At 47.6% G+C, this 26,062-nt stretch overlaps 1 protein-coding gene across 3 annotated transcripts; it reads left to right on the forward strand.

The window, feature by feature from the left end:
- The first annotated feature begins 5,427 nt into the window (after positions 1-5,427).
- On the forward strand, positions 5,428-25,025 carry LOC120677806 (starch synthase 3, chloroplastic/amyloplastic-like). 3 transcript variants are annotated; one of them, XM_039959004.1, is made up of 17 exons: positions 5,428-5,690; positions 7,859-8,485; positions 9,237-9,300; positions 9,382-12,012; positions 17,332-17,546; positions 18,754-19,024; positions 19,547-19,722; positions 19,841-19,948; positions 20,352-20,461; positions 21,411-21,513; positions 21,763-21,933; positions 22,325-22,453; positions 23,203-23,385; positions 23,495-23,626; positions 23,732-23,843; positions 24,274-24,397; positions 24,482-25,025. In XM_039959004.1, exons 2-17 carry the CDS (start codon positions 8,390-8,392, stop codon positions 24,612-24,614), a joined length of 4,758 nt encoding a protein of 1,585 aa, XP_039814938.1. In that variant the 5' UTR covers positions 5,428-5,690; positions 7,859-8,389; the 3' UTR covers positions 24,615-25,025. The 3 variants fall into 3 exon arrangements, with proteins under 3 accessions (XP_039814938.1, XP_039814940.1, XP_039814939.1); XM_039959006.1 differs by lacking the exon at positions 7,859-8,485 and having other exon boundaries at positions 9,382-9,422; positions 9,533-12,012; XM_039959005.1 differs by lacking the exon at positions 7,859-8,485.
- The last annotated feature ends 1,037 nt before the right edge of the window (positions 25,026-26,062 follow it).

A 26,062-nucleotide genomic window follows, 5' to 3' on the forward strand; every position in this document is an offset into this window, starting at 1 on the left:
GGGCTGGGGCTTTTATAAGGGGGGAGACCCCGGTCGCCCGGGGGGGGGGGGCGACAGGCCCCCTGCCGCGACTGTGGGCCGGGCCCAGCGGCGGTCGTCCGTGGGCCGGGCGACAGGCCCCTGTCGCCCCCCCAACGGGCGACAGGGCTTGTTTTTTTTTCTCCAGGGACTTCGTTGCAAATTTGAAAAAAAATTACACATTGGGCCTGTCGCCCTATGGGAGGGCGACCGGGTATATTTTTGAAATATTTCAAAACGGACATATATTTTTGAATTTTTTTTAAATATAAAAAAGAAAAAAACCGCCTCTTTCAGTTCATCGACGCGCCGCCTTGCACGTGCCGGTGGCCCAAATAACGGCGCTCCAGGCCTCCAGCAGCTCTCACCTCTGTTAGGGTTGAAAACGGGATGGAAAAATCCCGTCCCGACCGGCACGGTTTACCGTCTAAATCGGCCATAAACCGTTTCTGAGAAAAAAAACAGGAAAACAGAAAAAAATTAGGAAAATGGGCGGAAACGGAAATGGGAACGGAAACGGTTGGAGTGTTTTCTCGACCGTTTTCACGGTCCCGTTTTCAGCTGGGAAAAATCCCGTGATTGTTCCCTTATTAATGGCCCCAACCTGCATTTCAGCCCATACTAACTCGGCTGGGCCTCAGCCCATGAGCCCAATCCCGTGCCCCCGCCGATCCCAAGTTCCTAACCCAGCAGCGAACGCGCGCGTAGCGCGTTGGCAAGGCTGCTCGGTGGAGCGCCTGCCGCCCGCGTTCGAGCGCTGCTCGGCGCGGGTTCGCACCCGGGAATAGTGTTCCCTTGTTTAAATCTGCAGCCTCTCACGTGTGGAGGAGTGCGACGCGCCCGTCGACTACGGAGTCATCCGGTGATCTCGAGAAGGACGCGGTCTTCGGTTCTGTGTGTAATTGTAGGGCTGTTTGTACGTATATAGTGGTGTGAATGAGGTGTGCGTGTACATGTATAAACAGATACTACAGTTGTATCCAATGAGAGGCGTCAAAAAAATCCCAACCCCCTGGCTGCTGCCCGCCCGCACCCTCTCCTCCGCCGCCCACCGCCTGCTCCGTGCTCAGCTCTCTGTGCCGCTCGCCGCCTGCTCCGCGCTCCTCTAGCACACGGCACGCCGCAGGCTCCGTTGCTCCGCCGCCCCCGCCAGACCCCGCGCGTCGAGCGCCTACGCCCACCGCCCAGGTCCCTCCGCTGCTCCACCGCCGCCACCAGACCTGCCATGGTTCAGCCGCCCGCCACCAATCCCCTTGCCTGCTGCAGGTCACCGCCTCCCCCAGTCCCACGGCTCGCCGCCGCCCCAGGCTTGTCACTGTTGGCTGCTGCCCCCAGGACCTCCGCCACCCATGCGTATCTGTGCCTACTACTATTGGTCTATCACTCTATTAGATGTTGCTGTCGACTGGGTTGGAAATGGAATATTTTTGTGTGCCTATGTTACGGTGTGAACTGTGAATTTGTGGTTCATTTTACATGTGTTCTTGTCGTACGTGTTTTGTTACCTTGTTATTTATTTATGCATAGTTGTAATTATTTTGCCGAATTAAACGTTTGAAGTGGTCGTATGTATTTTCCTATTTTAAGTTATCGATTCCCGATCGTAATCGGTATGTTTCCGACCGATTGATTCCGTTCCCGATATCCTGTAATACCGATTTCGTTTTCCCATCCGGCTTTCCCGTTTCCGTTCCCGCGGGAATAGTTGAGGAGTTTTCCCGACCATTTCCGACTCTTTTCATCCCTACCTCTCGTGAATCTGTGGCTGCCGGTTTTGATGCTCCTCCCTCTCCAGGTAAAAAATTCACTTTCAACCAAAATAAATCAAACTCCATCTTTTAAAAAAAACATCAAACTCCCACTAAAAAATAAAATAAAATAAATCAAACTCGTGTTCCTGCTTCAGATCGCCACTTGCACACTACTGTAAATGAGAAGATAGTGGCACAAGCGTTAGCACGTAGTACACAAACGGCATCTCATAGCAAGCCCAATTAATGAGCATAGTAAAAAAAATCACTGAACTAATACAAATATACAGAAAGATCGTACACACCGCATTCAAATATAAATTGATGTGGGCTACCGGAAGATATTAAATACCCCACTTGAACAAACGTGAGGAATCAGAATTTAAACTATGATCCGCTAGCTCTTTCTCAAAAACACTAGCCAGGTGCACAAAGGCAGCTTCTCCACTGCATTCACATATAGATGGAGAAATTATAGTGAAAGCAATATGAGGAAGCAACATGGAGAAGTTTTAAGACAGGCTCATAACCAAGGCAATAGGGAAAAAGTCATTTTTGTCCTCAACTTTGGATCGAATATGTTTTTCCTCCGTGAATAATGAAACCGTCTATCCAGCCTCCTCAGACTCAAGAAATCGTTCACGTGACCTCTCTGAGCGGTTTGAGGTTAAGGTGGCATCGGTTTTTCTCCTTTTTTTTTGACTAAATCTTTGAAAAATCACATTAAATCAAAAAAATGATAAAATGAAAAATCTAATTTTGTTCAAATCCACATAAATAGATCTACACAGTGAACATATTATATGGTATACTTTAGTACAAATATTTTGCTGTAGCTTTAGATATGCACTTTTCTGAAATTAATTTTTAGCTACCGTCTCCGTCGTCCAATTATGGTGAAATTTTTATGGTGGGCTAACCATTATATGATTGAGATGTAGTAAAAATTTTACGATTATTGGATCATGTATGACTAAGTTATTGATTTGTAGCCAACTGGTCAGACCGATATGGTAGACTGGCCAAACTGGTCTCGTCGGGGCAGCCCGATTAGGATCCAACGAACGCCCGCACGGAAGGGGCCTGTTGGGTAGACGCACCCTGGGTTGCTTTAGAGTCGGCAGGCCACCTAGAGCATCTTCAAACACCATGGAGACGAAGGAAGAACAACACGTCAAGGTTGCAAAAGTTAAGGTAAAGAGAAAAAGTTAAACATGATGAAAGATAAATGTGTATTTGATAGATTCGATTGGGTTGGTTCCTGTTAATTGGCTGTGACCCTTATATTTATATGGAGGGGAGGTCTTGCCCCCGATGGAGTCGAAAACTCTAACAAATCTCGTGTTAAAATACTGCTCTAACTCGGATTACACAGCATAAAACAGGTCTGACCTATGAGTCTATGACCGGTCTAACCGGTTTGCTCGGGGTGCAGAATTTCTCGAAGCCATATTTCCTTTATCCAGACTCCAAATTGGACGTTCTACATATTAATTTTGATCTGCTCGACGAGAACTATCCAATGGTGAAGTCCAATTTACATTTTGAGGACTTCAACCAAACGGTCTGACCGGTTTAGGTGACAAGTCTGACTGATTGTCGGTGTTCCGTATCACCGGCTAGTAAATTTGTATGCGCGTCACTTACTTCGGATGGTAATGCAAGGATCTAACACGAGGGTTTATACTGGTTCAGGCGAAATATCCCTACGTCCAGTTCGAACACTCGTGCTCTTGCACTCAAAGTTTGCAGTAGGGGTTACAAATGGGCGAGAGAGGAATGGGTCTCCCAGGTCTCTGGTGGAACGAGTGTGCGTGTGTGTGGATTGATTGGTCAATCGGTCCCCCCCCGTGCATGGGGTACCCCCCGTCCCTTTATAGCTCAGGGAGAACCGAGGGGTCAGATATAAAAAGGATGGAAAAGTAAAAAGAAAAGAATTGTGGGAGTCGGATGCATTCCGGCCCTCTTCCTTCTCGGCCGGACGACCTGGGTACGGCCCCTAGTCGCCTATGTCTTTGGTGACAATCTTCTTCCCCTAACTTCCGCCCCCGGCGATCATGATGGGTGGGAGACGTCGTGGTGTGCTGCAGCTGTTGTCCCGTCGCAGGAACACGTGTTGGTGATCGCTTCGCCGGTGGAGCTGACGTTGGCAGGAATTGGTGTCCTCTCCTCTGTCCACGAGGACGGTCTTCCCGTCTTTAGAGCTGACTTCGGGGAGAGAGGGCGTGTAGCGTCCCATCGGTGAGGCGTTGTCGTGTCGGAGTACTGTCGCGGTTGCCCGAGCTCGTGATACGGCATGGGTGAGTAGTCATGTCACCCCACGCGGGCCATCCCTTGACTAATGATGGTCTTCGAGCTCGTGGTATGGTCAAGCTATCGTGTGGGCCCGCTCTTGCCCTCTCCGCGGGGTCGGAGCGATATTTTCTCGTAGGGGTCTAGCGAGGAGGAAGTTTCCCCGCGAGGGTCGGGCGAGGCGGAAACCTCCCCGCGGGGGTCTGCCCGAGGGGGACGGTCCCTTAGGGGTCGGACGAGGTGGGGTCGGCCTTCAGTGGACCGGCTGCACTCGCCTTAAACCGTGTTGATCTTAGTCTTATTGGGTATTTATTGCTTAACGACGATCTTAGGGATACCCGCTACTTGTATCCCCATCATCGATCCTCCTAGCCATGCCACTTTTGGTTGTGAACACACTCATGCACAGGTCAGGGTGGCAACGGGGCGGGTCGGGGCCAGGGGAGAGATCCCCATCCCTACCCCAATCCCCGACGGTATTCCCCGCCCCGACCCCAAAAGGCTTAACGTGGTGAAATTGATCCTCGACCCCATTCCCCGCGGATCCCTGATCCTTGATGGGCCCCGCAGGGATGGAAGCCGAGGAGCGGCGGCGGCGGGTGAGACGAAAGTGGTGACGGTAGCGGCGGGCGGGACACGAGGCGGTGAGAGCTGGACGCGAGGTGGCTGTGGCGGGCGAGACGCGAGGCGGAGGCGGCGGCGGTCGAGAGTGAGGCGGCGAGGGCGAGGCGCGAGGTGGCGGTGGTGGACGAGACGTGAGAAAGAGAGAAGGTGCGACGGATCACGGTTTGGATTGATCTTTATTGGGTTGGCCCTTATTGGACCACTTTTTTTTTGTTTTTCGGGTCCCCATTCGCGAAAGGTCCTCACGGATTTAAGAGTCTGATTGGTTTGGTTCCAAAATTTATCTTGCCAAAATTTTGGCAACTATAAATTTTGGCACTCAATTGATCGGAATTCAAAAAAGTACCCCACCTTACAAAGTACTTACCAAAATTTTGGCAAAATATTCTCGACAATATTTTAGCCTGCGCTAGTTTTGGCAAGACAAATTTAAGACAAATTTCGGAATCAAACCAGGCCCTAAAATCCTTCCCGAACCCACCCCGCTGGATTGCGGAGCCCCACCCCGTTAGCCCCGCGGGGATATCCAGCCCTGTACCCAATGTTTTAAATAGCGGGCTAAACCATTTAGCTATCGATGTCCAAAAACAGGCTATAGTCAGCTATAGCGGGTTATAGCGGTAGCTAAGAGCTAAATTGTACGTAACAAAAATTATCTAAATTTCTCTCAAACAGCTATAGCCGGAGATAGCGGAAGCTATAGCCGGAGATTTAAAACCTCGCCTGTACCCGCTCCAAACGGGTCCCCAAGCCCGTTAGGCCCGTTGCCAAACTGATGCACGGGAGACGCGGGCGGGCACGCGCGGGGTCGCCGGCGGCCACTCGTGCTGCTCCGACCACCGGTGCCCCCGCCGCTCCTTCCAAATCTGGGCGAGGTGAGCTGCGGCGTCCGCCGTCAGGCTTTGCGGGGAGGCGGGAGGATGGACTGGATTGGGCGCAAGATCCACCTCTGCAATGTCACCATAGGCCTCGACATTCTCGATTGGTGGGAGCGCTACCTCTTCGGTATCCTACTATCCTTGCACTTTCCCCCGATTGATTCTCTTGCAGTATCGTCCTCGTCTCAAGACTAGAACTTTCTCAAGCCTGAAATTATTTCTGAAGATTCAAGTTCATGAATATAGTGGAGTAAGTAGAGTAACACAGTAGCAAATCCAAGCACAAACATCCGTTAAACTGTTTGTGTAGAGGAGCATATTCATCCTGGAATATTTTGCTGTCACTTGTATTTGGAATATTCTGTAGTCACTTGTATTTGGGGGCATCTGTGACTACTTCATAGTTTCCATCACTGTCTCTTGGACCGGTGGTGGGAGGTGAAGGTAGCGGAGGAGTAAAATTGAACGAATGAGGGTGGCGGGTTGACGACGGTGGATCCAGCAACGAATGTGGGCAGGGCGGGGGAGTGCTTCTCGTCATCACTCAAGGCAGAAATAAGTAGCTGGACCAAGGTAGACGATGAACAGTAGCCTATCAGATTGTGTCCCTTGGATTGCAATCGGACGGCAACTGTTCACTCGCCCGACAAAAATGCCAAATTTCTTTTTTTTTTGAAGAAAAAATGCCAAATTTCTATGCCTTGCAATAACGTGAAGACACTTTCCCAAGATGGAAACTATCTTCTAGTCAAAAAAAGATGGAAACTATCTTGGGCGAGTCAGTACGTAGCCATGGTCTAAGATCCAAAATGATGCAATATCCCTGATGTGCAAATATAATTTCATTATTTTATACTAATTAGGTTCAGGGGTAAAACGGTCTTTTCAACTGCCATTTAACACCATTACTGCTTCAAATGAATGTAAGTGTCATTTGGGAACCAAATTCAGATATTGTGTCAAATAGAGAATATTGAACTTTATTGGGTCAAGGAAGGAAGCATGAACTTTAGTAGTGTTAAATAAGGAATTCTCTCCACATATAATGCCTACTTGGCAAGCCACGCAAAGAGTCAGCATGTGTTCATACACAGCAGAGCTATAAAAGTAAAGTGTAAAAACTCACATCACGTGTGGAACATTCTAGAACGTATCAACATATAGAAGCAACCAAAACTAGTACTTAACTTGTCTACTCACGTTAAGAGCCAGCCTCGCGCACACATGGAAATACACTCAAGCGGTGGCGGATTTACATGGGGGGCTAGGGGGGCTGGAGCCCCCCTACTGCCTTGCAAACCGTGGATCCCCCCACAGCCCCTCCTAAAAATTTTAGCACCATTGATGAAGGAAGGGAGGAGCTCAAGGTAGAAGAAGGTCACCAGCCCCCCTGTTCTTCATTCCTGGATTCGCCCTTGCACTCAAGCACATTAAATCAATAACTTTATTTCACAAGCTGTATACCATGATGCCAATTGAGAATATAACAACACCTTGCAATACAATATTTGTTCCTTCACAAGTGAAAGACTGGCAGGCGGTGCCATGCTATTCCCTACCCAAGATGCAATTCAACAAAGGTAACATATAATGCCTACTTAACTTGGTGAGCCACACAAAGAGTCGGCATGCGTACACACACAACAAATCTATAAAGGTAAAGTGTGAAAACTCACATCACACGCGGAACATTCTAGAACATATCAACACATGCAGAAGCAACCAACATTGTAGTAAACTTGTCTACTTCAATTAAAATCGATTTGGGGCACGCATGGAAGCAACTTTATTGCACATATGTATGCGTGTGGAATGTTTCGAAGCTTTGAGCTGTGAACCATGACGTCGATTGAGAATATAACACCACCTTGCACTAGAATGTCTCTGCCTTCATTGGCGTCAGATTAGCTAGCAGTGCAATGCTATTCTTTACCTAAGATGTTAATAGATGCATTATTGCCTATAATTACTATAGTTTTTCCTTCCTTAAGGAAAACAAGGGGCTTATTATTAGTGGTTTCATGAAAGTGTCGATACCATAATTGGTAATGCCTACTTAAGGTATCAGGCCAAGTCAAGAGGCAAAAATATGCAGACATGATATCTACCCGAACACATCAAAGCTATGAAAGTAAAGCACAGATTTTACACACATATGGCATGCATGAACCTTGGCACATTGCCCTACTCACTGGTAATTCAATTTTTTTTATGCCATCTTGCATTAGAGTAACTCATGAAACAAATTTGGTGGTTTTGAGAGCTGTCACCAATGTAGCCTACCTAACTTGCCAGGTCATGTCTAGAGCCGGCACATCCCACCTGAAGTCCTTTACTTTCGGTGAAGCAACCAAGAGCAAAATGCCATGAGAAACGAACAAGAGCACGTGGAAGTAAAACGTGATGCCCACACGGCATGCAGGGACCATTCGGGAACATATCAGCCCACAAGCAACATCGGTACTCATGGCACATCACCCCACCTTATACGGTGTGCATGTCTCGTGAACTAGGCGAGCAAGGTGACCCACAGCTGCACAACAAAACCTTGGGACCCACAAGATGACACCTCCAGTTTTCATACAAGACCGCACTCAACAGGTAAAACAAGGGGAGAAGAAATGATCAAATTCAGTTTGATTAAAAGGAGAGAGGGGAAGCCTCTTCAGTGCGTGCTGTGGTGTTCGCTTGTGCATTATGAATTGATTTTTGTTCCTATACCTCGTGAGCGAGCGCGAGAAAGAGAGAGGAGGAGGGAGTTGATACGCCTTGGGAGGTGCGTCACTTGGTAATAGTTCTTGTAGGGTTAGGAGGTGGTTTTGGGCAATGGAGATGGCTCTCGTACCCCAGAGCCCTCTCTGTTCTCGGAACCGACCAGCGGTCATGCTCCAAGCAACCACCTTGGGCGGAGACCCCAATCAGGTATGGTTCCAACTTACACCCTCTAAAGCTCTTGATTTTTATAGGTATTGGTTGGTGCATCTTATCCTTTTGGTGTGTTGAAGATGACAGGGTCACTATTTTGTTGTTTGATCCCTCTTATCTCTATGCTTATTGATGAGGTCACATTTCTTGCGGGTTTTGAACTTTTGATTCCTTTATTTTGCGGTCATTCTCTTTGGGGGATCATGGCGTTATGTTTTTTTTGTATGTGTGTGTGGGCGGGTGGGGGGTTGTTTGAAGGATTATGAAGGATTTGGTTGGTCCTATTTAGGAAATTTTAGCTCCTTTTCGCAATCCTAAATGTACTTTCTATGAACATGATGCTGTTAACTATTTTCATTTAGTGTAAGGTGATTTTATAAATGAAAATAGTCTGTTTGTTGTTTTTTCATTTGCTTTGGACCGATTGATCAAGGAAATGTTTATTCCTTTGGGCACTGGCATAATAGGAAATTAAGTGAGTTTGTAAAATATTGGTAATGTAGTATCCCGTAGCCTAAATAATTTGATAGTGATTTTTTCAAATTAAGGATCTTAATATGTTTAATGAATAATGCTTTATTTATTATTGAAGAGGTATACAAAATCTAGCAGGTGATTTTTTTACCGTCATGTTCTGTTAGTAACTACAATTCTATCATGCTCAAGCATTAGCTGAAAAGAAGTTTCTTTTATCCCAAAATAACTTAAGCTGCCGAACTTACTTTTGTTGTTCTTATGGCATTTCCAGTCTTTCTTGAGGACTAGCAGATTTGCCAGAAGCAGGATTATTCGGTGCACAGTAGCAAGTTCAGGTCTGATGAATAGTGTTGCAAATATTGTTTGGTTTGTTAGCAGTTCTGATGACCTCATTTTTTTTACATTGCTTTATGCAGATTTTCCTAGTAGGAAATCAAGGGAGATGGTGTATCTTAAGGTAAAAGTCTCTGCTTTTAGAGGTTATGTTCCAAGACTCCCTGCTGAGTCGAGCACCAAGAAGAGTATACACCGTAATAGCGATGAACGAACTATTGGCACATTCAATAGGTTTTTAAGTACTGATACAGAAGAGTCGACAAGTAGTAGAGATTTAGACACTGCTGAAGTGGATTTGCTGGAAGATGCTTCAAGCAGTTTATCTTCTGGGGAAGTGGATGTGGCAGAAGAAGCTGCACTTGACATGTTTGAGGTGGAATTATCAAGAAATGCATTGATTAACATATCATTAGGGGCAGAAGAAGAAGAAGTAGATGAAGCTACAGTCGAAGAAGATAAATTCAACATAGACTTCACAGGAGTACAATTTGGCAGTGCTGCAGTTCAGGACTTGGATCCAAAGGATGAAACTAATGCTAAAGAAGACATATTTGTGGCAGATTCTTCAGGAGTTACAACAAACAGTGATGCTATGAGGGAAGTGGTGGATGAAGCTAAGGTGGAAAAGGACAGGATTGATGTTGATGTGTTGGGATTTGGTCTGAACAATGAAGCTGGGGATATACCAGAGATATTTGATGTGGATGTCCAACAAGCCTCGTTTGAGATGGATATTTTAGGAACTGCTTCAGACAGTGCAAGCCTGGGCAAAGTGAATGTGGTGGATGATGCTAAGGTTGAAAAAGACACATTTCAGGTGGATGATTTAAGCAGTGCTTCTTATAGCGCAACATATATGGCAGTGGAGTCTTCAGAAGAAATCTCTGAGGTAGATAATGACCAATGGCAATATCCAGTACTACAGTCAGCATCCATAGAGGACAAGGCCAATAATGGAACACATGAAAGTTTGGAGCCTGAGCCCAGGACAGTTGTCAAGGTCAAGGAACAGGACAAATTAGATTTCGGTGTCGATGAGGGATCAGCTTTTGATACCCATGAAGAACAGCAAGCGGTAGATTATGATTGGCAAGAGCAAAATGTTACCACTTTTGATGAACAAGAACAAGACCAGTATATTATTGGTTCTCGCAGACAAGTCAACTCAATTATTGGTTTGCCTATGCAAATCCAATCTGTTGTTGTTTACAGTAAACCAAACCAATCTATTGTTGCTTCTCATAGAAAAGATGAATCAATTGCTGTTGTGCCTAAGAAAATACAATCTGTTGTTGCTTATAAGAAACCAGATCAATCTATTGTTGCTTCTCATAAAGAAGATCAATCAATTGTTAGTGTGCCTGAGCAAATCAAATCCATTGTTGGTTACAGTAAAGCAGAACAATCTATTATTGGTTTGCACAAACAACAACAATCGATTGTTCATATCTCTCAAGAAAAACAATCCATAGTTGGCTTTCATAAGCAAGATCTATCAATTTTCAGCACCTCCAAAGAGTCTCAAACAAAGAAACTTGATATTCCTGAGAGTCATGATGCACTTTCTATAGAGGAAATAGCAGCTAAGGAAGATTTCCATTCGTTACAAAAACATAAGGAAGATTTCATTGAAGAAGCACCAGAGATGATAACTAGCAAGAAAATCAATGAGGAACACCTTGCAATGGTTGAAGAGCAGAAAAGTATAAGCATGGGGGAAGAACAATTGATTGTTACTGATGAAAGCATTTCAGTGATTGAGGTGGAGATGGAAACGTACGAGGACAAATCTCTGCATCTTTCCGAAGAAGAGGCTCTATGGGCTGAAGATGAAGTAGGGATATCTGAGGATGAAGAACACTATGAAGTTGAGGAGATGTTTGTGTCTCCTGAACAAGATATGCAAGAATCACCACATGATAAAATGGATCCACAAGCACTACAAAGGATGCTTCGAGAACTTGCTGAAAAAAATTATTTACTAGGAAACAAGTTTTTTGTTTTTCCAGAGGTACTGAAAGCTAATTCAACTATTGCTTTGTATTTCAATCGTGATCTATCAGCTATAGCCAATGAGCCTGACGTACTAATAAAAGGAGCATTCAATGGGTGGAAGTGGAAGTTTTTCACTGAAAAATTGCACAAGAGCGAACTGGGAGGGGACTGGTGGTCCTGCAAACTATACATTCCCAAGCAGGCATACAGATTTGATTTTGTGTTCTTTAATGGTAGCACTATGTATGAAAATAACGGTAAGAATGATTTCGTGATACAAATAGAAAGCACCATGGATGAACATTCGTTTGCGGATTTCTTGGATGAAGAAAAGCAAAGAGAACTTGAGAGATTTGCCATGGAAGAAGCTGAAAGGAAGAAACAAACTGAAGAGGAGAAGCGAATAAAGGAAGAAAGGGTGGCACATGAAGCTGCCAAGGCACAAGCGAAGGCTGAGATAGTGACAAAGAAGAATAAATTGCATAATGTATTGGATTCAGCCAAAGGATCTATTGATAATTTGTGGTACATAGAACCTATCACTACTGTGCAAGAGGCTACTGTCAGAGTCTATTACAATAGGCACTCGAGACCCCTTATTCATAGTGCTGAGATTTGGATGCACGGGGGATACAACAATTGGATTGATGGACTCTCCTTTGCTGAAAGACTTGTTCATCATGATGACAAAGATGGTGATTGGTGGTATGCAGATGGTATGGCATCTCATAGTTATGTGCACTTGATATTTTATACCATCTTAACATACTCCAATATTAGAAGGGTACACATTTAAATATATCATGGCTTTCTGTATTTTAATAGTCCCATGAAGAAAAAGAAAAGCCTACTGTAGGAGAGAATAATGGCTTGTATTCCTCCAAACCTTAGAAGGGTGGGATATATAGATCCTATACATGGGCCTCTATACATGGGCTCACATATACACCAACACCCCCCCCCCCCCGCAGTCTGAACTACCGGCGTAGCGGTGTTCAAGACTGGACAACAAGAAAGCCAACACCCCCCACAGTCTGAACTACCAGCGCAGCGGTGTTCAAGACTGGACAAGAAGAGAGTACAAAGGGCAAATACCCCCCCCCCCCCGCAGCCACAACTAGCCACCTGCTAAGTTGAGGTTGGAGCGAAATTCCGAGAAGGTCGAGGAGGGTAGTCCCTTGGTGATGATGTCTGCAAACTGAGAGGTAGTCGGGACATGGAGTATCCGAACATCGCCGATGGCGACCCTAACGCGCACGAAGTGCAGGTCAATCTCCACATGCTTCGTCCGCTAATGCTGGACAGGGTTGATGGAGAGATACATGGTGCTGACGTTGTCGCAGTAGACGAGCGTGCTCTTGGCGAGCGGGCTGTGGAGCTCCGCCAAGAGCTGTCGGAGCCAGGACTCCTCCGCCATGCCGTTAGCGATAGCCCGGTACTCCGCCTCAGCACTGGAGCGGGAGACAATCGGCTGCCGTTTGGACGACCTGGAGACAAGGTTGCCGCCCAGGAAGGACGGCGTAGCCGGAAGTGGAGCAGCGAGTGTCCGGGCAGCCAGTCCAGTCAGCATCGGTGTAGACCACCAGCTCAGAGGTGGGAGAGCGGTGAAGAACCAAGCCAAAGCCAACAGTGCCACGGACGTAGCGGAGGAGACGCTTCAGTGCAGCAAGGTGAGACTACTGGGGATCATGCATGTGAAGACAGACCTACTGAACGGCATAGGTGAGATCCGGCCGGGTGAAGGTCAGGTACTGCAAGGCACCGGCAAGGCTCCGGTAGGCAGTAGGATCAGCCATGGGATCACCCAGATTAGCAGACAGCTTCGCCTGAGTATCGACAAGAGTGGAGCATGACTTGCAATCAGTCATCCCAGCCCGCTCCAGAATGTCGAGTGCATACTGCTGCTGGTGAAGGAACAGGCCAGACGGGCGAGTCTCAATAGTAACGCCCAAGAAGTGGTGGAGCTGACCAAGATCCTTCATAGCAAACTCCTACTGCAGAGAGGAGATGATGCGCTCAAGCAACTACTGACTGGAGGCGGTGAGCACAATATCATCAACATAGAGCAGCAGGTAGGCAGTCTCATCCCCACGGTGGTAGATGAATAGAGAAGTGTCAGCCTTAGCCTCGGTGAATCCCAAAGTCAGCAAGAACGTGGCGAACCGAGAGTACCAAGCCCGAGGAGCCTGCTTCAGACCATAGAGGGACTTGTTGAGCCGGTAGACCATATCCAGACAACTCGAGTCCACAAATCCCGCTGGCTGAGAGCAGTACACTATCTCTGACCGAGTGCCATGAAGAAAGGCATTCTTCACATCCAGCTGGTGCACAGGCTAGGAGCGAGAGAGTGCGAGCGAGAGGACCGTGCGCACAGTAGCAGGCTTCACCACTGGACTGAAGGTCTCATCGTAGTCCACACCAGGCCGCTGGGTGAAACCCCGGAGAACCCAGCGAGTCTTGTAGCGCTCTAGTGTGCCATCAGCCCGACGCTTATGCGTCCAGATCCACTTGCCAGTGACCATATTGCAACCAGACGAACGCGGCACAAGGTCCCACGTCTAGTTGGCAAGGAGAGCCGTGCACTTCTCTTCCATCGCGCGACGCCAGTGAGGATCCGCTAGGGCGTAGCGGACAGAGGAGGGTACCGGAGAGACCCGCAGCTCGCCCTCGGTGGCGGAGAGAGTCGCAGCCTGAGACGCCATCCGCCGGGTCACCATGGGATGGATATGCTGAGGATCCCGATGGATGACTGGCGGGTGGTACACCGCCGGCTCGACGCGAGAGCGAGCCGGCGGCGGCGGCGACGGCTCGGGTGTAGGCGCCGCAGGAGCCTCCGGCGGTGCCGGTGTCGGCGCCGAACGACGCCGGTACACTTGCATCGGCTGAGCGTACCGCGGTGGCGCCGGTGTCGGCACTGAACGACGCCGGTACACCTGCACCAGCTGAGCGTACCGCGCTGGTGCAGGGGAAGATACCGGGGCCGCACGTGGCACAGCAGGAGACACTGGGTTCGCACGCGGCACGATTGGAGGTCCGGAGGCCGCACGTGGCGCGACCGCGGGCACCGGGGCCACGCACGGCGCAGTAGAGATCACCGGAAGCGGTGCCGGTGTGCTGGGAAAACCTGTAGGGAAAGGACAGACCGGTAACGGTGGCTGAACCACCGGGTCAGTCGGAAACAGGGACTCCAACTCGGGGTCAGGAGAAGGTGTGGATGAGGTGGAGTAGGGGAAATCCGACTCGTCAAAGACGACGTGTCGGGAGATCAGGACACGTCGAGAGGTGAGGTCAAAGTATCGGTACCCCTTGTGGTCAGGGGAGTACGCAAGGAACACACAACGAGTCGAGCGGGGCGCCAGCTTGTGAGAAACGGTGGCGGAGGTGTTAGGGTAACACGCACACCCGAAGACCCGAAGGTGGTCGTAGCGAGGAGGGGTACCGAAAAGAGCGTGGTGTGGAGTGGGAGCAGGAGAAGCAGTGGACGGAAGGCGGTTAAACAAGTAGGTGGCGGTGTGGAGGCTCTCCGCCCAGAAGCGCGGGGCAGAGGCCTGGATCAGAAGGGTGCGCACGACATTGTTCGTCATGCGAATCATCCGCTCAGCCTTGCTGTTCTGAGGAGATGTATATGGACAAGACATATGCAGTTGAACACCCCGAGAGAGGAAGAAGGAACGGGAGGTGGAGTTATTGAACTCACGCCCGTTGTCACACTAGACGGCCTTAATGGTGAGGCCGAACTGAGTGGACACCCAGGCAAAGAAGTGGAGGAGGGTGGGAAAGGTCTCAGACTTGTCACGCAAAGAAAAAGTCCAAGAGTAGTGTGAGAAATCATCGACCACCACCAGATAGTATTTGTAGCCAGAAAGGCTGAGAATAGGAGAGGTCCACAGGTCACAGTGAACAAGATCAAAGGCATGCATCGCATGCGAAGAAGAAGAGGAAAAAGGAAATCGAACATGACAACCAAGCTGGCACACATGGCAGAGGTGCTCAGCAGGAGCCCTAGTACAAGGAACATCGGTACTACGACCGAGCTGAGCCAGAACATCGCGGCCAAGGTGACCAAGACGGCGGTGCCAGGTGGTGGAAGACGGCGTCGCGGCAAAAGCGGCAGACGAAGAAGAAGGCGAAAGCGGTGTAGCGGAAGACGGAAGGCGAAGGGTGTAAAGGGGCCCCGTGTTGTCACACTAAAGGAGCGGACGCCGGGAGGCCGAATCCTTTACAGTGAGGCCAGAAGAGTCAAATTCGATGGAACAAGAATTGTCAGCTGTAAACTGACAAATGGAAAGAAGGTTATGAACCATCCGAGGAGCAACAAGGACATTGGGAAGACGAAAAGAACCTGGAGCAGAACCCACGACGGTGACAGGAAGGCAAGACCCATCACCAACCATGATGGAAGAAGGACAAGAGGGGTGTGAGGGTCGGACAGAAGGGAGGATACCGACATCTGGGGTGGTGTGGAAGGAGGCACCTGAGTCGGCGATCCACTCGGTGCTGACCGGCAGCGTCAACCCCATGGCGCTGAAGGACTGCGCCAGTGCAGCCGGGTCCCACCTCCAGGCCAGGTCAGCTGCTGGCTGGGGGGCATACCGAAAGCAGGCCACGCGGGTGCGGGCGCGGGCACGTGCGCCATGGCCAGCGCGGCCGTCGCGTGCGCAGGCAAGGGCGGCACAACAGGCGCGTGCAGGGGCGCGGGCACCGCAGCCGTCGCGGGCGCAGGCACATGCACGGGAAGTCTGGCAGCAGGGGCGGCACCATGGGCCCTGGGGAAGGCGCATCCGGCGGTGGCTCCCTGGGGCAGCCACGCGCCGGGGGCGGCAGCCTGCGCGGCGTGCGCGGCGGCGAGGGAGGCAGCGGCTCGCGCGGGGTCCCTCTGCGCAATGGCCTGCGCGGCGTGCACGGCGGCCTGCGCAGCGTGCACGGCGGCGAGGGAGGCGGCGGCGTGTGCGGCGGGCTCGACGGCGGCCTGCACGGCGGGCGCGACGGCCTGCGCGGCGTGCGCTCGCGTGGCCTGGACGAGCTTGGCCGCGACGAGCTTGGCCTCGAGGTGCGAGTTGGCGCCGCGTAGGTCGTCGACCGCGGCGGGGCGCACCTGCTTGCGCACGACCCTGTCGGCGAAGGCAGCCAGGGCGGGCAAAGCAGGGGCCGGCGGCGGCCTGGAGCCACGTGCGCTGCGCAGCAGCTGCAGCAGTGGCAGCCGGGCCCGCACCGACAGCAGCAGCAAGGCCCGCGCCGGCCGCGGCAGCAGGGGCCGTGGGGGCTGCAGTTGCGGCAGTTGCGGCCGGGGCGCACCAGGGCGGGGGCGTGGATGGTCGAAGCGGCGCCCTGGCGCTGGGATCCGCGGTGGAGGCGCTGGATCCCAAACCGGCGGTCGCGTGGCTGGCTATGGGAGAGGTCGACCCGAAGTCCCCCCACGCGTGTGCGCAAGTCCCTGTCGCCACCAATGGCGCGGCTTCGGCAACCACCGCTGCAGGGCCCGTCGAAGTCGTCTCGGGCGCCCTGACGCCGGATCCCGTGGCGGGGGCACCAGATCCCGCCCGGGCTGCGCTAGCTACTGCCGTGGAGGAGCCCGCCATCGCCGGTGGCGCAACTCGAACCTGCGGGCACAGCTGCAGGTAGGCAAGCGCCCAGAGCAGGGGAGGCAGGGATCCTCGCAGGGGAGTTCCCAGAGGAGCTGCCGCCGGGAAGGGAAGAGGGGGAAGGGAAGGAGGAGAGGGGAGGGAGGGGCAGCGCCGGCGGCTGGCCTGCCATGGCGGCGGCGGCGGCTGCTGCTGCTGCAGAGGAGAGGGAGAGACTATTCTGATACCATGTAGAAGAGAATAATGACTTGTATTCCTCCAAACCCTAGAATGGTGGGATATATAGATCCTATACATGGACCTCTAGATGGGCCTCTATATAGGGGCTCACATATACACCAACACCTACTACTTGAAGCCACATAAGCTTTGCAGTCTTTTACTAATGTTGGTTCTTTATGTTTGTTATTTACTCCATTAACCACAATGATAACACCTGGTCTTTCCTTACAGTTGTCTTACCTCAAAGAGCATACGCGTTGGACTGGGTGTTTGCTGATGGGCCGCCAGGGAATGCAAGGATTTATGATAACAATGGCAGACAGGATTTTCATTCTATCCTGCCCAATAACATGACTGAGGAAGAATATTGGGCGGAAGAAGAACAGAGGATCTATACTAGGCTTCTACAAGAGAGGAGAGAAAGGGAGGAGGCTATTAGAATGAAGGTCAGTTGCAATAGACCTATTGCTCTTAAATCAAGTTACCGTGTGTTTGGTTGGGAGAAGGAGTCCAACTCGGATGGGTCGGACCTCTTTTTGGAGTGTTTGGATGGATGCAGCAGGGGACGGAGCGGACCCAAGAGAGGTATATTCGGTGGAGATGCGGGTTGGCTCTATCCCACGAAATCTGGCGGACGAGTTCGCTCCGCTCCGCTCTGACGCCGCGTCTCTCTCCCGTCACTGCCCCATCTCTCTCCCGGCTCTCCTCTCTGCTGCCCCGTGCCCCCATCTCTCTCCGTGCGGCCGGGCAGGGAACCGCGGGGGCCGGAGCTGCAGCTCACCGGCGCGGCGTGGACGACGGCAGCGCGCGGGCGGGGGGGCGTCGCGGGGGCTGGGGCCGTGGTCGGCCGGCGCGAGGGCGGGGCCGTGGTCGGCCGGCTGGCGGAGGCCGCGGATGGGGCCGGCGGGCCGAGAGCGCGGCGGCCGGCGGCAAGGCAGGGCCGGCAGGCGAGGTGGGGACGGCAAGGTGGGGGAACTCGTGCCGGCTGCAGCTTGCCCCGACGAGCTGCGCGGCAGGCGCCCGCCCCCTCCCCGCGCTCGGGCTAGAGAAAAAAAGAAAAAGAAAAGGGTGAGTGGAAAAAAAGAAAAAGAAAAAGATGAGAGCTTGACAGGTGGGGTCCATTGGTTGCAAGTGGGACCCTCACTAACGGTGTTATCATGCCATCCAACCCGTATTTCCAATTCCTTCAACCAAACATGGAATGGGTTCACTCCGTCCTCAAAATCAGAAGTGCAATCAAACAATGGATGGGTTGGCTCCGTCCCCAAAATCCGAGTTGGATCCAACCCAACCCAGTGATCTCGCAACCAAACACACGGTTACAGTTCATCGATGGCTGACTTTCCCATAACGAGTCATTTTAGGCAGTTGACAATTTCCATCTCTGCTTGATTATTTTTATGCTTTTAAATAATTCATCCAAATTCCATAGTGACTAGTCTTTTGAAGAAAACATAGTTAACCTGAAAATCTGAATCATTCATCTCTTCAAACTTGGAAGGTAGTTGCTAACTGATGTAACTAGTAACCCACGATGTGTGGTCTAACGAAGTAGCAGCATTTCTTCAAAGCTTTGACTGTTATATAAAAAAGGAGCAGCTCTTTATGGGGGAATCTTTTAGTTGACTTTTTTGCTTCCTTTTACATGCACAGGCTGAGAGAAGGGCAAAATTGAAAGCTGAGATGAAAGAAAAGACTATGAGAATGTTTCTGGTTTCTCAAAAACACATAGTTTATACCGAACCACTTGAAATACGTGCTGGAACCACAGTTGACGTTCTTTACAATCCTTCTAATACAGTGCTAAATGGAAAGCCAGAGGTTTGGTTTCGATGTTCTTTTAACCGTTGGATGCATCCAGGTGGTGTGTTGCCACCCCAGAAGATGGTAAAAGCAGAACATGGTTCGCACTTAAAAGCAACAGGTTCGAGCTTCCTACATTATTGTTCCTAGTGCTAATGCGTTTCCAAGATGTTCGTTTTTGTGCCATTAGTATTGTCCTATAGAATTGTATATCCATTTATAGATATGATGTAGTTCTTACTTATGAAACCTGAATATAAAAAGGTGGCACAAATCTATTCTTTTAGAGGAGCTAGTTAGTCTAATGCTATAACAGATGTCTATAAAGATTTTTATTCGAGTTTTTTTAAAAGGCTGTATTTTAGAGAATGCAGACAGCAGAAGAGTTCAAACTGCTGCTTGTCAGTCAAGCCTTGGAAAAATGTGGCAACTTTTCATCAAGTCTAGGTCAAACTCATGTTGGTTCCTGTCTGCTGCTTTGTACCATGTTTTTGGAAGTTGTTTTGATATTCAAGCACTGGGATGTTACTTCTCCTTTAGATACTTAGGATTTATTTAATGTAGCACAGAGATGCACAAATACAAATCTCTTTCTTTTCCCCTTATTTGTTCTCATTTCTGAAGTAGAGTGTTCCTTTTCCAGTTAACGTTCCTCAGGACGCCTATATAATGGACTTCGTTTTCTCGGAGTCAGAAGAAGGTGGAATTTTCGACAACAGGAATGGCTTGGACTATCATATTCCTGTTTTTGGTTCAACTGCAAAGGAACCTCCTATGCATATTGTCCACATTGCTGTTGAGATGGCTCCCATAGCAAAGGTAATCCATATTTCTAAGTAAATTCCTGTGATTGACAACACATGAGACATCATCACTTTTTTCTCGTTTTAGTGTTGCATTACATTAATAGTATGCTGTCTGTCGAATGCTATCGCAGGTTGGAGGTCTTGGTGATGTTGTTACGAGTCTTTCACGTGCTGTTCAAGATTTAGGACACAATGTTGAGGTTATTCTTCCGAAGCACGATTGCTTGAATCTAAGCAATGTAAGTTAAAAGTGCTTTACTGCATCTCTTCTATGACAAGTGTAGTGGCTTTATAGCTAGAACTGAAGTTGACATCTCCATGTTAAGAGCATCTAAGGCTACCGTGCTACTGTTTATGCATGTGCTTAATCGTAATTAGATCACACATTCCTCATCTGTAGCTTTTGTTTATGCGGAATGCTTTGGAGTCGTAAATATGTAGCTTAGTATATCAAGTATAATTCCTTGTTTTATTTGCATTAGTTGGCAAATACATTTTAATTCCTTTGTAGATTGTTGGATAATATGAAAAAAAATGACAGAGGCAAACACCACTAACCTAGTGATAAGCGTGAGAAAACAGAAGGTGGCTATATCGTAACGTTTATCTCTTAGCAATCAACATGCATCGATCTAAATGCAGGTGAAGAATTTGCATATTCATCAAAGTTTTTCTTGGGGTGGTTCTGAAATAAAAGTATGGCGTGGACATGTCGAAGACCTCTGTGTTTACTTCTTGGAACCTCAAAATGGGTATGTAGCAGCTTATTCTTCATAGATGTAAAAGCCTTAGTGTCACTTATTCAAAAAACTCAACGTGCTGGAGCCTTATACTGGTTTGTAAGTGGCAATGCAGAATTATTAACCTGGTTTTGATTAGTCTAAATGTTCATATAATTACTATCAAAATGGAGAACCGGAAAACTTTGTTAAATCCTTCCAGGCAATAATATTTCTTTCTTTTTGCTGCTGCACATTGGCTCATGTCATATTGGTGGATCTGTAGTCTCTTTTGGATTAGTATGTTTGCTAAGTTTATTCTGATCAGCAAATCCATTTTTTCTTTTAAAGTCATGTAACTTTTATTATCAAAAGAGTAGATATGTTATTTGGATTGAATCATTATTCATCACAGGGAAATGCTGGTTGATGAACTAGTTGCAATAATGATATTTTAGATTGGCAGTTCCATGATCTCCTTTGGGGTAGACAAAGTATAGGGAGGCTAGTAAAAGAAAAAGAACAAATAACCACTCATTCATTTTGTATACTAAATTGGGACTGCTTGGATATTTTTTTGAAAAATAAGGTGATAACTTATTTTATTCAGGTGCATGTATACTTTAGAGGCACTGGGAGTCTTCACTTGGTCTGATGGTAGTTTTAGAAATCAGTACCACATTTTCTGCTGTTTCATCGGTGCAGTTTACTGTTCAATTTTTGTTGAATGAGATGGTGTTTAATTTGAGTTTCATTTCTAATGTTTGGAAGCAATGCTCAGTAATCTTCTGGTGTACCTGTTGTAAGATGTTTGAATTTATGTTCCAAGCCTCTTTTTAGTTTTTCTGTAATTCAAATAGCGTGATTTTTGCCATATATGTGTATACTAGTCTAATGATTTCTTTATCGCATTTGTTTCACAATCTGCTGAGATTTTCTTGTAAGAAGCTTCAAGATGATAACTTGGCATTTACTTTTTCAGGATGTTTGGAGTTGGATGTGTATATGGAAGGAATGATGACCGTCGATTTGGCTTCTTCTGTCATTCTGCTCTAGATTTTCTCCTCCAGAGTGGATCTTCACCGGTATGCTTTGTTTACACATGGGGTTTTATTGGATTTTCATGTGTTAGGGATACATGCATCGTTCATATTATATTAAGAAAAGTTTGTATTAGTCGTTCTATCTTATGCTGCTTCACTATCTTAATTTGATTCATTAAGCTTTCATTCTAAAATCTTTAACTTGTGTACTGATTTTCAGAGAAGTTGACTTATTTGTCTATTTATTTTAACTTCTCATTTAAAATAGCTGACATTTTATCCTCCTTTCAGAATATAATACACTGCCATGATTGGTCAAGTGCTCCTACTGCCTGGCTATACAAAGAAAACTATGCACAGTCCAGTTTGGCAAATGCACGGGTCATATTTACGATCCATAATCTTGAATTTGGAGCACATCATATTGGCAAAGCAATGAAATATTGTGATAAGGCCACAACTGTGAGTGATACACAATCTTACAGATTTTAATATTTTTTTACACATTTTATGTCATGGACACCAAATGGCTTGTCATTTACTATAGAATTATGTTCTTTTACTGGATAGTGTTCAAATCTATTTGATTTTCTTCTAGCTCTCTCAGAGCTCCCTAGGTAGCTTGTTTTGCTCTCTTTCTCCTCCTGTAGCACTTTGGCACTCTCTGGACTATGGTCCTCTGTACAGCTTTTGCCTTATATATATATATATATATATATATATATATATATATATATATATATATATACACACCCTACCGCAGTGGAGGCTTCCCCCACTGTATAGCTTTCAAAAAAAAAGAATTATGTTCTTTTTGATATGTTTAAGTACTCACATTTTCCATTCTTTGCAGGTCTCTAATACATATTCAAGGGAAGTGTCAGGCCATGGTGCCATTGCTCCTCATCTTGGAAAGTTCTACGGCATTCTCAATGGAATTGATCCAGATATCTGGGATCCATACAGTGACAGCTTTATCCCGGTAAACTTTATCTATATACATTTTGATTTTTGTTGCAAGCTATTTATGCCATTTCTAGGTGAACTTAGTAACATAGTCACAGGATTCGGGGTCGATGCCTCGTCCCTCGACCCGGGATCGTCGTTCCGATTCGAGGGTCGGGGTCGAAGAGGGTTAGTGTCCCATTCAAGGTTGGATCGTGTTCCGGTTTGAAAGGGGTCGCAGCCCCATTGCTAGCAGATTTAATTGGGATAAGGAGGTAAAGGACAGTGGATTGGTGTGGTTTTTGTTAGACAATGAGCTGAGTACGTGTAGCATGGTCTAAATGTACTCTTTTATATGTTTCTTATATGCTTGTGCAGATTAGTTTCTTCATTAGTAGCACATATATAGTTTTTGTCTTTATCGACCCGAAGATATCGACCCCGATGAATCAGAGTCGCGTCCCACATAATAATTTATCGTTCCATAGATGTATACCCCCTTCGTACCACAATTTTATAAAATGACGACTCTCGACCCTCGACCCCATTCCTCGACCCGGTCGACCCAGGAACTTTGTGACTATGCTTAGTAAACTGCAACAAAAAAGCTTAATTCATTAATAACACATTTGTTTTAGATGGCCAATAAGTTGAACAATCATTTTAAGTAATATGCATGCAATTTTTTTAATCTGCACCCTGTTCCTGGCTACTGGTTGTTCAAAGATGCTAACATATACTAGTGTGGTGGGTACATGTTTAAATGGTTATTTTAATAAATTCCAGGTCCATTACACTACCGAGAATGTCGTCGAAGGCAAGGCTGCTGCAAAGAGGGCCTTGCAACAGAAACTTGGGTTACAGCAAAATGATGTGCCCATTGTTGGAATCATCAGTCGCCTGACAGCCCAGAAGGGAATTCACCTCATCAAGCATGCGATGCGTCGAACACTTGAAAGGAATGGACAGGTCGATCCATCCTCCTTGCATTGCAGATTGCACATTGTTATTTCTCTTTCTGTAATTGTTTCCATCTGTCATCATATCTTAAGACTGAAAATGGTACACTGCATTCCAGGTGGTTCTGCTTGGTTCTGCCCCAGACCCTCGGATCCAAGGTGATTTTGCCAACTTGGCAAATACTCTCCAGGGTGAAAATCATGGTCGAGTGAAGATGTGTTTGACCTACGATGAGCCTCTTTCACATCTGGTAAGCTGACGAATTATATGATCACCAACACGAAGTGCCGGCCTCATCAGAGAATTACTGTAATCCTGTCTAATATAATTCCATGGTCATGATGCTCTTCTACAGATATACGCTGGCTCTGACTTCATTCTGGTTCCATCCATATTTGAGCCTTGTGGCTTAACTCAGTTGGTCGCCATGCGGTATGGAGCCATCCCTATTGTCCGGAAAACTGGAGGTATGTATGTGCTGCAGCTCTTAAGTCTTAACCATTATTCCCCATTGCCATCAAACTCCCTGCACTCTGCATACACTAGGGGCCTGTTTGGCAGGACTCCGGCTCTTCCAAAAACAGCTCCGGCTCCGGCTCCTCAGATGGAGCGGCTTCTCTGGTGGAGTTGGAGCCATTTTAGAAAATATTTGGCAAAACAGCTTCACTTGTTAGATTGATGTGTAAGCCGCGTGAAGCCACGATTTCATGGCTTCACCTTGCCTGTGTAAGCCGCCGATGGCTTCAGGACCGGCTTCACACGTGAAGCCGGTTACAAAACAAACATTTGGGAGGGCTTCACCTGGAGCCGCTCGTGAAGCCGCTCCAGAAGCCCTCCCAAACGGGGCCTAGGATGAAGTGAGCTCAGGACCTGACCGATCTCTCTTGTGTTCCCCAGGGCTCTACGACACTGTCTTTGACGTGGACAATGACAAGGAACGGGCCCGGGCTCGAGGCCTTGAGCCAAACGGGTTCAGCTTTGATGGAGCTGACAACAATGGTGTCGACTATGCTCTGAATAGGTACACAATCTCACAGAGCCTGCTTCAGTGAACTCAGCAATTCGATCTTAATCGTCGCTCCTTCCTGGTGATGTTCTATCTCAGGGCGATCTCTGCTTGGTTCGACGCCCGGGACTGGTTCCACTCCCTCTGCAAGAGGGTCATGGAGCAGGACTGGTCATGGAACCGGCCTGCCCTGGACTACATCGAGCTCTACCGATCGGCGTCCAAACTGTGAGAACCAAACCTTATGGCGATCGTGTGATCACAACAAAGAAGATGGAGGCCCAGAGAAGCTAAGCATGAGAAGGAATCAAGGTGGATGGAGGTCAAGGCAATGGAGGAGTGCAGGTGGCATGTGAGGGGCACGAGGTGGGTATTGAAGAGAATAAGTTGAGAGTTCCTAGAGAGGGGATACAAGCAAATAAATGGAGCAAAAATACAAATATCATGATCATGGAGTCAATGTGTGCAAATTCTATCGTCACAGATATATATATGTGATATGTTTTGTGCATTCGGACCAGAAGTTATGTTTGCATTTTGAAGTTGTGGACCGAAATAAATGATGTTGAAATATGTGCAGTAGAAAATTAAATATTTTGAATCATTGTGATGTGAATATGGAGTTACCGTTATTTTTCCTGAAGCACCAGCCTCGGGATCTCCAGAATTAAACACCTACTCAAATAGTTAGTGTGTAAAATGGCTAGCAAGGATATGACTTCAAAGGTTCATGTTCATCTGATTAGTTTGGAGGGTAGATTTCCACATATGTTCTTACCGCATCACTGTCCATGTGTACTCCAAAACCACTCTAGAGAGTTATTAATACAATTGAGATAGTTTGAGATTAGAATATCTAGTTTCATAAATGAGGGGTCAAGTAGATGGATGCTAATAACTTAGGATAAGGTAGATTTATTTCTTAAAAAATCAATACGTCAAAGCAACCTAAACGTGTTACTAACTCTGTTCCAAATTAGTAGTCGTTTTGATTTTTCAAGGTGCATAGTTTTTATTCTGCATCTAGATATATATTTTATTTCTAGTGTATAGTACAATCTGCGTATCTAAAAATCAAAACGACTAATAATTTAGAGAGGATGAAGTTACGAAATCCACACTCATGCTCGGAATGTTCTACAACTACCAGATGTGCCACCATCCTAGAACAATGTTGTGCTAGAATGTCAACTAACGGGAATTTGGGAAATGGATTTTTATGAATTTTGCGATTCTCTTTTCAAGTATTGTTTCCTATGTGTACACACGTGATCTGTAGATTTATCGTCACTTAACATCTTCCTGTGAAATACTCAAATCATATAATACCCTATTGCCAGTGTCTTTGCTACCCCATCCCGTCGGCCGATCGGCGTCCACCGTTCCTTACCCCAACGACCATCACCATCACGAGCTCGGAAGAGGAGGAAGAACAGTGCGTGCGGGCCCACCTGCTTCTGCAATGCATTGCGCTCCACTCGCGCGCCGTAAATGGACTCGCCGAATATTTCATTTCAGCTCCCTCTTTAAAGAAAAATCCTGATCCTAATGCTACACACATGTAGATGGTGGAATGGGCCGCCCGATGTGCCTCTTTCTCGGGCCGTGCTGGTTCGTAGCCCCGCAGGCCACAGCGCCGTCACCAGCATGTGTTCACAGAGCCCTGGGCCAGCATGTGTT

The sequence above is a fragment of the Panicum virgatum genome, chromosome 6N, assembly GCF_016808335.1.
Source record: "Panicum virgatum strain AP13 chromosome 6N, P.virgatum_v5, whole genome shotgun sequence".
In the NCBI taxonomy this organism is placed as follows: domain Eukaryota; kingdom Viridiplantae; phylum Streptophyta; class Magnoliopsida; order Poales; family Poaceae; genus Panicum; species Panicum virgatum.

What these genes read in the sequence shown, in the direction of transcription:
- LOC120677806 (XM_039959004.1), top strand. Translation starts at nt 8,390, where the DNA reads ATGGAGATGGCTCTCGTACCCCAGAGCCCTCTCTGTTCTCGGAACCGA. An exon ending in TTCTTGGAACCTCAAAATGG is followed by an intron (nt 20,462 to 21,410) that starts GTATGTAGCAGC and finishes TTACTTTTTCAG; the next exon opens with GATGTTTGGAGTTGGATGTG. An exon ending in ATGAGCCTCTTTCACATCTG is followed by an intron (nt 23,627 to 23,731) that starts GTAAGCTGACGA and finishes GCTCTTCTACAG; the next exon opens with ATATACGCTGGCTCTGACTT.